This window comes from Bufo bufo, chromosome 1, assembly GCF_905171765.1.
Source record: "Bufo bufo chromosome 1, aBufBuf1.1, whole genome shotgun sequence".
In the NCBI taxonomy this organism is placed as follows: Eukaryota; Metazoa; Chordata; class Amphibia; order Anura; family Bufonidae; genus Bufo; species Bufo bufo.
The window spans coordinates 737646914-737659141 of NC_053389.1; the positions used below are offsets into that span (position 1 = coordinate 737646914).

The window sequence follows — 12228 nt, forward strand, 5'->3', positions numbered from 1 at the left end:
ACCAATGCACCTTATAGGGGAGACCGTGCATATTGGTTGTTTATTCCTCAAAAGGTCAACTCGATTTGTACTCTTGGCCCTATGAAAGCCTTAATGTAAGGTCTTTTTCGGGTACCCAATCTGAAAGCTATCTTTTCTTTTCAGGTCCTGGGATTGTAAGCCCATTTGTCCCTGTCCCTCAGCAATACACCCTGGGCTAAAAAAGAGAGCGGGATTTCCATCATTGCATTGACTGTGGGAATTGTGTTGGTACCCAGAGCAGAGGATGTGGATACAGGCGAGGAGGAGGGTAATGTTTCTGCCGTAACCCCTGCCACCACATTGCTCACTACATGGGGCATTTTTACTGCCTGTACGGGACCTACAGGGTCCATCTCTCCATTTCTTGATGGGTTTACCCATCCTAAATTCTCAGTGACTGGTTGGGACGATATTTGAGGTGCAGGTGCTTTCCTTTGTGGGAAGGTGGGCTGATATCTGTTTTTACATTTTGTACCTGATTGTTTATTAGGATAAGGCCTGGATATGGCGTCCTCTGGGCCTGAAATATCTGACTCTGAAATGTCAGTGTTAGAAGTCTGTGTTTTGCCCTGATTTATTCTCTTTTTGTAGGGCTGAAAATAACAGTTTTTTACTGTGTAGACTTGCCCTGTATCGAAATCACGCCTATCCCTAATATACTTTCTATGTTTCCTTTCTTTTATCTCCGTCTGCAACCTTTCTATATTTTTTGTAGTCTCTGCTCAAGGGTGGAGAATTCAGGTACTGCTTTAAAGCCCTGTATTTGTGCTATTTCTTGTTCTCACTGTCTGCTTACCTTGCTGAGTATACCTTTTTCATAATTCAGGAGATACTGTTGCATTCTCAGTGAGTTTTCAGTTAATAGTTGTTGTCATCCCTTAATAAATTCTGCATCTTCCTGATGTGAATTAGGGACTATATTTATCCTCATCCCTCTATATACCAATCCTTGTTGCACATATGTCTCCAAACTTGTGATTTCCCATAGAGACCTAATATACTGTTTGTACGTTTTGTTTAATTCCTGAAAAGCTGTGTTAATATCACACAAATTGATTGGTAAATTCTCCCTAGAATAAACGTGTGCAGCCTCAGCAGTAAACGTACTAGGAATCAGTTTGTGGGATAAAAATCCTGCCATTGGCTGATAAGAGAAGACCTGCACTTTAGATTGTGGATCCTAAATAAACGGGCAGGTGAGCCCTACTTTCTATACAATTTCTGCAGAGGACCCTGTCTGGGAAGGGTTTATACTATAACAAACACTTATGCCTACACGGCTACTAACCACTCTTGTCCCAGACAATAAAACTTAACTTTTACTTATTTTATTAAAACAAGTGAGAGAAATGTGACAAGTGAGCTAACTGAAGGATTAAAATCACTGTACCCCAAGAAAGATGCTATTAGTGACTGGTAAATAACGTGTATGAGCAGGCGGGGGTGCACTAACCCGCACTGCCTTCCACCACAGTCCCTGCTGTATTCGCTAGGGTATTACACTGTGCCTGGTATCTATTATACCCCCACGATTGGGGTGTAGATTGTGGAATAGGCCTATTAACACTAGGTGTTTGACATCAAGCACACAGATTCCAGTCTAGCTCAATACTTTTAGACCCGGATCGATACGACACCGGGTCTTACTATTTACCAATACTAGACTCCGCTGTTATCAGTTAGAGAACATGGCGCTCCCTGCTCTCAGCGCGCACCGTGTTCTACTCAGCAGCACAGTGGAGAAGGAGGGACTCTCTCCCCTCCCTCCCACCTGTGACGTGGCTACCAACAATAAGATCATTATACTGAGGATGAAGGGAGGGGCTGTGGCCACTGTGCCACCAATGAATGTAATTAACACATTAATTCAAGTGTAGGCAGCGGGTGCCGGCGGCAGTATCACATACCCGGCCCTCAATGACAGGGCATGCGATCTGCTGAACCGCGAAAATTAACCCCTCAGGTGTGGTACCTGAGAGGTTAATTGTCGCGGTTCGCATGCCCTGTTATTGAGGCCGGGTATGTGATACTGCCGCCGGCACCCGCTGCCTACACTTGAATTAATGTGTTAATTACATTCATTGGTGGCGCAGTGCGCCCCCCCTGTATTTTAAATTATATGGTGCAGTGCTCTGTCCTCCCCAACCCCCCAAAATTATAATCATTGGTGGCGCAGTGGCCACAGGCGCCCCCCCCCCCCATTGTTATATTCATTGGTGGCAGTTCCGATCGGAGTCCCAGCAGTGTAATCGCAGGGTTCCGATCATTTACCATGGCAGCCAGGACGCTACTGAAGCCCTCCATGGTAAGTTCCCTGCTGCCACGTGCAAAAAGCCCAGGGCAGCAGGGAGACTATAAGATCCTATTCACTCTAATAGATCTCTATCAGGGGGAATAGGACAAGGGTTCTAGCGAATAGTTATTAAAGGGGGCGAATAGTTATTAAATAACAAGAAAAAAAAAAAAAAAAGAAACACCAAAATATTAAGTTTAAATCACCGCCTTTCAGAATATTAAATATAACATTTATAAACAATAAAAAATAAACATATTACATATTGCCACGCCCGAAAAAGTGCAAACTGTTAAAATATTAAAAAATATCTCCTATGCAGTGAACGGGAAAAAAATCTAAACCGCGACAGTCGCCATTTTTAGTCACCTTGACCCCCCAAAAAAATAGTATAGGACTGTTCTATTATGGGCCGGACAATCCATAAAATGCGGAATGAATGTGGCTTTTTGGTGTTTTTTTTTTTTTTGCATGGTATCGAATGGTACCGAAATTTAATCAAAATTTTGGCATTGTGACAACCCTAGTCAGCAGTTTATCTCATAGACATAACAATGGTGCGGAGCATAAAATAGTATAAAATCCATGTATAACTTGTGCCCCACATGTCTCAGTCCTGTACACATCTCTTATACTCACTGTAATTCCTCTATCCTGCAGGCCGGACTGGACAGAGCCTCCATCAAGTCACTGAAGTGAGGACCAGACAGACGGTTATAAGACAGGTCAAGTATCTTCAGGGACCGGTTATTCCTTATTCCAGATGCCAACTGGATGCAGGAAGTGTCTGGTAGATCATTATAACCCAAACTGTAAGAATAAGAAGATGAGATGTGGGTGAGGCGTCCACAGAGCGTTAGTATAAAATCTGTAGATTGTGACTGTGGAGAGAAAATGTCCCCGGCTGTTAGTAAAACCCATAAATGTCATCACTAGAAGCCGCCTCTTGTGTGTGGTGGATGTCAGGAATGGCGGCAGCTATATGATATGTCCATGTCCTAGAAATCCAGAACCCCTGAGGAGTGTCCTCACTTTATGGCATGTCATAAATCAGTGATGATGGCAGCACATGAATGTACAAGAGTCATAAAGCTGGAGGAACTTGTGTCAGCGTCATCAGCTGCTGAGAGCTCTTCTTCCTCCATCTATTGTGGTCCTTAGTCTGTGGCCCCCATTCTCCTTCCTCTATCTATTGTGGTCCCTGTGGCCCCCATTCTCCTTCCTCCACCATCTATTGTGGCCCTAAGTCTGTGGCCTCCACTATCTATTGTGGCCCCCATTCTCCTTCCTCCACCATCTATTGTGGCCCCTGTGGCCCCCGTTCTCCTCCTCACATTACTACAGGACACCTGTGGCTCTGCCCTCGCTCAGTCAGTTATTTGGGGGATGGATTATTAGTAGACATTATACTACATTCAGGGTTTCTCTGGATTCTGCTGGTATTATTACTTATTGATAACGAGCAGTAATCGTCTCCATTCTGAGTAAATTACAGTCGGGGTCATCAGTAATAATACCGCCATACAGCTGTAATGTAGCACAGGCAGAGATGAGCGCTCTATGGCGGTAAGGGCTCATGTACATATTACAGCTCTGTATAACCTGGGAGTTGCTCAGACCCATAATCCGCCCCATAGAAGCAGATGTGTCCTTCCTGTCCCTCCAGATGTCTCTCAGGACATATGACACCTCCTCCATGTGGAGGCACAATGCAGGTTCTGATGAGGTCAGTCCTAGAACACTTACCTGTGTGTTATCCGGGGAGGGGGTCACTGCTCCCATTATGTGTTATACAGCGGGGGGCAGGTATTAGTGATAGCGCTGCTCTTCTCAGACATGAAGGACATTACTGATTGTGTTTTCATCCGACTGATGTGTTAAAGGGATCATCAGAACCTTTATGTTATCATATAAGGTTCTGCTGAAGAATTTAAAGGGGTTATCCAGGAACTGGATATTGATGTCCTATCCCCAGGACACATCATTAATATGAGACCTGTGGGGGTCCGACTCCTGGCACTTCCCAGCTGTACTCACCGGAGCTCAGGAGAGCGCTGCCACCTCCTCACAGCTCACCAAGTACAGGGCAGAACAGTGTATAGAGGATGTGTTTGGTATTACAGAGCAGTACAGTGTATAGCGGATGTGTTTGGTATTAAAGAGAAGTACAGTGTATAGCGGATGTGTTTGGTATTATAGATTAATACAGTGTATAGCGGATGTAATTGGTATTACAGAGCAGTACAGTGTATAGCGGATGTGTTTGGTATTACAGAGCAGTACAGTGTATAGTGGATGTGTTTGGTATTACAGAGCAGTACATTGTATAGTGGATGTGTTTGGTATTATAGAGCAGTACAGTGTATAGTGGATGTGTGGTATTACAGAGCAGTACAGCGTATAGAGGATGAGTTTGGTATTACAGAGCAGTACAGTGTATAGTAGATGTGTTTAGTATTACAGAGCAGTACAGTGTACAGTGGATGTGTTTGTTATTACAGAGCAGTACAGTGTATAGTGGATATGTTTGGTATTACAGAGCAGTATAGTGTATAGTTGATGTGTGGTATTACAGAGCAGTACAGCGTATAGAGGATGAGTTTGGTATTACAGAGCAGTACAGTGAATAGAGGATGTGTTTGGTATTACAGAGCAGTACAGTGTATAGTTGATGTGTTTGGTATTACAGAACAGTACAGTGTATAGTGGATGTGTGGTATTACAGAGCAGTACAGCGTATAAAGGATGAGTTTGGTATTACAGAGCAGTACAGCGTATAGAGGATGAGTTTGGTATTACAGAGCAGTACAGTGTATAGTGAATGTGTTTGGTATTACAGAGCAGTACATTGTATAGATGATGTGTTTGGTATTACAGAGCAATACAGTGAAAAGAGGATGTGTTTGGTATTACAGAGCAGTACAGTGTATAGTTGATGTGATTGGTATTACAGAGCAGTACAGTATATAGTGGATGTGTGGTATTACAGAGCAGTACAGCGTATAGAGGATGAGTTTGGTATTACAGAGCAGTACAGCGTATAGAGAATGAGTTTGGTATTACAAAGCAGTACAGTGTATAGTGAATGTGTTTGGTATTACAGAGCAGTACAGTGTATAGTGGATGTGTTTGGTATTACCGAGCAGTACAGTGTATAGTGGATATGTTTGGTATTACAGAGCAGTATAGTGTATAGTTGATGTGTTTGGTATTACAGAGCAATACAGTGAATAGAGGATGTGTTTGGTATTACAGAGCAGTACAGTGTATAGTTGATGTGTTTGGTATTACAGAGCAGTACAGTGTATAGCGGATGTGTTTGGTATTAGAGCAGTACAGTGTTTAGCGGATGTGCTTGGTATTACAGAGCAGTACAGTGTATAGCACATGTGTTTGGTATTACAGAGCAGTACAGTGTATAGTTGATGTGTTTGGTATTACAGATCAGTACAGTGTATAGTTGATGTGTTTGTTATTACAGAGTAGTACAGTGAATAGTGAATGTGTATGGTATTACAGTGGGCGGGGAAGGGGATGGGCCGGCAGACCCGTCTCATTTACCATTTTCTATGCTTGTTTCAGTGGCTCAGAAGCTGTCTTACACACTGGCGCTGGATGCCCCGAAGTTAGAGAGAGGCCTGCGCCTCATAACTTTGACAGACTTACCACCAGTTCAGGGTTATTATGCTAATAGAACCCAGAATTAGGTATTATTCTGGAATTCAATGGTACTATACACTGCGTGCAGAATTATTAGGCAAATGAGTATTTTTACCACATCATCCTCTTTATGCATGTTGTCTTACTCCAAGCTGTATAGGCTCGAAAGCCTACTACCAATTAAGCATATTAGGTGATGTGCATCTCTGTAATGAGAAGGGGTGTGGTCTAATGACATCAACACCCTATATTAGGTGTGCATAATTATTAGGCAACTTCCTTTCCTTTGGCAAAATGGGTCAAAAGAAGGACTTGACAGGCTCAGAAAAGTCAAAAATAGTGAGATATCTTGCAGAGGGATGCAGCACTCTTAAAGTTGCAAAGCTTCTGAAGCGTGATCATCGAACAATCAAGTGTTTCATTCAAAATAGTCAACAGGGTCGCAAGAAGCGTGTGGAAAAACCAAGGCGCAAAATAACTGCCCATGAACTGAGAAATGTCAAGCGTGCAGCTGCCAAGATGCCACTTGCCACCAGTTTGGCCATATTTCAGAGCTGCAACATCACTGGAGTGCCCAAAAGCACAAGGTGTGCAATACTCAGAGACATGGCCAAGGTAAGAAAGGCTGAAAGATGACCACCACTGAACAAGACACACAAGCTGAAACGTCAAGACTGGGCCAAGAAATATCTCAAGACTGATTTTTCTAAGGTTTTATGGACTGATGAAATGAGAGTGAGTCTTGATGGGCCATATGGATGGGCCCGTGGCTGGATTGGTAAAGGGCAGAGAGCTCCAGTCCGACTCAGACGCCAGCAAGGTGGAGGTGGAGTACTGGTTTGGGCTGGTATCATCAAAGATGAGCTTGTGGGGCCTTTTCGGGTTGAGGATGGAGTCAAGCTCAACTCCCAGTCCTAATGCCAGTTTCTGGAAGACACCTTCTTCAAGCAGTGGTACAGGAAGAAGTCTGCATCCTTCAAGAAAAACATGATTTTCATGCAGGACAATACTCCATCACACGCGTCCAAGTACTCCACAGCGTGGCTGGCAAGAAAGGGTATAAAAGAAGAAAATCTAATGACATGGCCTCCTTGTTCACCTGATCTGAACCCCATTGAGAACCTGTGGTCCATCATCAAATGTAAGATTTACAAGGAGGGAAAACAGTACACCTCTCTGAACAGTGTCTGGGAGGCTGTGGTTGCTGCTGCACGCAATGTTGATGGTGAACAGATCAAAACACTGACAGAATCCATGGATGGCAGGCTTTTGAGTGTCCTTGCAAAGAAAGGTGGCTATATTGGTCACTGATTTGTTTTTGTTTTGTTTTTGAATGTCAGAAATGTATATTTGTGAATGTTGAGATGTTATATTGGTTTCACTGGTAAAAATAAATAATTGAAATGGGTATATATTTGTTTTTTGTTAAGTTGCCTAATAATTATGCACAGTAATAGTCACCTGCACACACAGATATCCCCCTAAAATAGCTAAAACTAAAAACAAACTAAAAACTACTTCCAAAAATATTCAGCTTTGATATTAATGAGTTTTTTGGGTTCATTGAGAACATGGTTGTTGTTCAATAATAAAATTAATCCTCAAAAATACAACTTGCCTAATAATTCTGCACTCCCTGTACATGAAAAATAGAAGTTCTTTGCGCACATATTTGATCATACATATGTTGGGCCCATCTACCGGCGTCAATGTGGCTTCCACAGATAGGTATATAACACTAACAGAACTGCCTCTCCTGGGCCTAACCTAAGCCTGCTAGGGTGAGCTGCCTGCATGCTAGCTTTATGGATGTGCACCTGTGACTTTGCATGTGCTAGTCTAAATTTTCTTGTAGGGCTTTATTAAAGGGATTTTCCGGGAATTAAGAAAATGAAAATACTTCAATTTTACTCTATTATAAATATATTCTCAAATACCTTTTATTAGTTATAATGGTTCATTTTGTCTGGGTAGCAATTATCGGGAGAAATAAAATGGCCGCCGTCCTATTAGTACACACAGAACCTGTCCCAATTACACAGCAGGACAGATTACTTCACGACAATGAGGTGCCTCATACTCCTCTCTGCTCTGCTTTCAGGGATTATGATCCTGAATACAGATGATAAGATCTTCAGCTGAATCTTTGTGGGAATGGAGTTCATGAGGAGACATGAAGTACGGAGAGGACGGACAGGACAGACTGTGGTAATGTTGTGCTGTGGTAATGGAGACTGTAAACAAGTGCTGCTGCTCATTGCCCACATCCCCACCTCCTCTCTGTACTTCATGTCTCCTCATAAACTCCATTCCTACAGAGATTCATCTGAAGATCATATTAAATTGCATTCAGGATCATAATCCCTGACAAGTAAGAGAGGAAGATGGCGCGGCTTTTTAACTTGTCCTCCTGTGCAGGGTTGAGCAAACCTGAACTGCAAAGTCGACTGTTTCTCTGAAGTTCGGGGTTTGGGTGATTTTATTATTTTCCATTATAACATTAAATACCCTAGTGAAATTGACAGGCATATAGATGCACTATGATTACATCAAGTTGTTATAAAAGTAAAGTGCAAGTGCCATAGTGTAAAAAGTGCGAGTGAATGGTGCCAAAAGTGAACACACTAAATTAATTTAATGGTTTTATATATTTATTTAATCATGATTATTATGTATTTTTAGGTTCACTATTTATCATACACTACATTTAAAGTTATATGTTTAGTCTTGTAATTTTCATATGTATGTATTAAAGGGGTTGTCCGGGTTCAGAGTTCAACCCGGACATACCTCCATTTTCACCCAGGCAGCTCCCCTGACTTGAGCATTTGAGCAGTTCATGCTCCGATGCTCTCTTTTGCCCTGCGCTAAATCGCACAGGGCAAAGTATTTTTTTGGAGATCCGGTGAAGTACCGGACTCTGTATGGGGCTGCCAGGAATCCCGGTGACATCACCGGCACTGATGGGCGAGCTTTAGCGCTGCCCTAGCCAGTAAAACGGCTGGGCAGCGCTAAAGCACGCCCATCACAGCCGGTGACGTCAAAGAACACACTGCTGGGCGGAAGCTTCCGCCCGGCTGTCACGAGGGTATCAAGAGCCACGTCTGACTCCGTTATACCCGGGGTCAGGAAGTCGCAGCGGGTGGCTGCGCGCTCTATATCTAAAGATCACGTTGTTTCTTAGTGATTGTTTTCTGTGTTTGCCTTGCTATCCTTTTTGTCTCACTCAGGGATCCGTAGCTTCTCCTCCTCAGCTGTTTCTTGTCTGCCACTCCCTACCTCCTTATATTCTCCCCTCACACTTCTCTAGTTGCCAGTTATAGAGCTTCCTGCCTGGACATCTATACTGACCCACTGGATTAACTTTGTAATCACCTATCGTCCTGGGGCAAAAAATACCAAGGCAGACGCATTATCTCGTAGTTTCCCTGGAGGGGGTAATGTTTGTGATCCGGTACCTATTTTACAAAGAGGAGTGGTTGTCTCTGCTGTACACTCTGTTCTAGAGGGAAAGGTGTTAGAGGCTCAGGGGGACGCCCCGGCCTCTTGCCCCTCAGAGAAATTGTTTGTACCGTTAAACCTGCGTCTTGAATTATTAAAAGAACATCATAATTCGGCACTTGCTGGACACCCGGGTAGTAAAGCAACCTTGGAGCTTTTATCTCGTCGTTTTTGGTGGCCAAGGTTGCGTCAGGATGTAATGGATTTCGTGTCTACTTGTTCTACTTGTGCACGCGCGAAAGTCTCTCATACACGTCCAGCAGGGTCTTTATTGTCACTTTTCATCCCCAATAGGCCATGGACACATCTGTCAATGGATTTCATCACTGACTTACCGTTGTCGGCGGGTAAAACAGTTATCTTGGTAGTAGTAGACAGGTTTAGCAAAATGGTACACTTTATTGCGCTACCCGCACTTCCTAATGCTAAGGCTACTTTCAAACTAGCGTTCGGGTGTCCGCTCGTGCGCACCGTTTGAAGGGGCTTACGAGCGGCCCCAAACGCATCCGTCTGGCCCCAATGCATTCTCAGTGGAGGCGGATCCACTGAGAATGCATCCACCTGCCAGCGTTCAGCCTCCGCTCCGCTCAGTGAGCGGACACCTGAACGCTGCTTGCAGCGTTCGGGTGTCCGCCTGGCCGTGCGGAGGCGAGCGGATCCGTCCAGACTTACAATGTAAGTCAATGGGGGCGGATCCGCTTGAAGATGACACTATATGGCTCAATCTTCAAGCGGATCCATTCCCCATTGACTTACAATGTAAAGTCTGAACGGATCCGCTCAGACAACTTTCACACTTAGAAAATATTCTAAGTTTTAATGCAGACGCATCCGTTCTGAACGGATGCGAACGTCTGCATTATCGGAGCGGATCCGTCTGATGAAACATCAGACGGATCCGCTCCGAACGCTAGTGTGAAAGTAGCCTAAAACTCTCGCTCAGGTGTTTATCAGTGAAATCGTGAAGCTTCACGGGGTCCCTTCCGATGTGGTTTCGGATCGGGGAACCCAGTTTATTTCTAAGTTTTGGAAAGCTTTTTGTTCCCGTTTGGGGGTTCACTTGTCCTTTTCCTCAGCTTTCCATCCTCAGTCGAATGGACAGACTGAGCGTTCCAACCAAAACCTAGAAACATATTTAAGGTGTTTTGTGTCTGAAAACCAAGAGTTGTGGTCATCATATTTACCGTTAGCTGAGTTTGCCATAAATAATCATTATCAGGAGTCCACTGGCAAGTCACCATTCCTTGGTGCATACGGTTTTCATCCCCAATTTTGTACTTTCAAAGAGGGGGGGTCTTCTGGGGTTCCCGAAGAGGAAAGGTTTTCTTCATCTCTTTCATCGGTATGGCAGAAGGTGCAAGTTAACTTGAAAAAGATGAGTGGTAAATATAAATGCATGGCCGATAAGAAACGGTCGCCAGGTCCGGACCTAGGAGTGAATGACTATGTGTGGTTGTCTACTAGGAATATTAAGTTGAAGGTTCCTTCTTGGAAACTGGGTCCTAGGTTCATTGGTCCCTATAAAATAGTAGCCGTCATTAACCCTGTGGCTTTTCGCCTGGAGCTACCTCAGACTTTTAAGATCCATAACGTCTTCCATAAATCGTTACTCAAGAAGTATGTTCCACCTCTAGAACCATCGCCGCTGCCACCTCCTCCTGTCATTGTGGCTGGTAATCTGGAGTTTCAAATAGCCAGAATTGTTGATTCTCGTCGGGTCCGCCGCTCTCTTCAGTATCTGGTGCATTGGAGGGGTTACGGTCCCGAGGAAAGAATGTGGGTTCCAGCGTCAGAGGTAAACGCCAACAGGTTAATTCAGACTTTCCATGCCTCTCATCCGGAGAGACCTGGTCCTGAGTGTCCGGAGGCCCCTCGTGAAAGGGGGGGTACTGTCACGAGGGTATCAAGAGCCACGTCTGACTCCGTTATACCCGGGGTCAGGAAGTCGCAGCGGGTGGCTGCGCGCTCTATATCTAAAGATCACGTTGTTTCTTAGTGATTGTTTTCTGTGTTTGCCTTGCTATCCTTTTTGTCTCACTCAGGGATCCGTAGCTTCTCCTCCTCAGCTGTTTCTTGTCTGCCACTCCCTACCTCCTTATATTCTCCCCTCACACTTCTCTAGTTGCCAGTTATAGAGCTTCCTGCCTGGACATCTATACTGACCCACTGGAGTTGTGAATCCTGGTTGTCGTTCCAGAGTGCTACCCTCCGGATCCCTGTTGGGCTTATTGTTGTCTCCTGTTGTCGCCCACCTGGGATTATATGTTGAGTCTGTGTTGTCTGTCCTCCCCTTGGTGTTTTCCCTTAGAGCTAGTGGTGCGGACTAGTGTTCCCATCGCCCTGTTCACTATCTAGGGCTCAGCTCAGGGAAAGCCAGGGCTTTAGGCACGTGATCGGCGTACGGGTGAGGAACCCGTCTAGGGACGTCAGGGCAGCAAGGTGCCAGCCGCCAGGTGAGTCAGGGGTCACCATCTTCCCTCACTTGGGCAGGGCCTTCCTCGTTCCCTCCCTCTGTGTCACGTATGTGATAGCCACGCCGACCGTGATACCGGCAGTGTGTGATTGTAAAGAAAAGAGCCTTTGCCCTGTGCGATCTAGAGTAAAGGAGAGCATCGGAGTATGCACTGCTCCGATGCTGAAGTCAGGGGGGCTGCCGGGGTGAAATTATGGGTATGTCTGGGTTCAGCTTTGAACCCGGATAACCCCTTTAACTGTGTTTGAATTATGTCTTTTAGATATTTATAAGCGTGATC

General features: G+C 44.6%; 1 protein-coding gene across 6 annotated transcripts in view; it reads right to left on the minus strand.

The window, feature by feature from the left end:
- The window catches only part of LOC120986083 (NACHT, LRR and PYD domains-containing protein 12-like), a 285272-nt gene that overhangs the window by 121918 nt on the left and 151126 nt on the right, over positions 1 to 12228 (minus strand). For all 6 annotated transcript variants that reach the window (XM_040414414.1, XM_040414416.1, XM_040414412.1 and 3 more), the window contains one exon: positions 2954 to 3124. In XM_040414414.1, coding sequence (XP_040270348.1) covers positions 2954 to 3124 — 171 coding nt within the window. The remainder of the gene's footprint in view (positions 1 to 2953; positions 3125 to 12228) is intronic.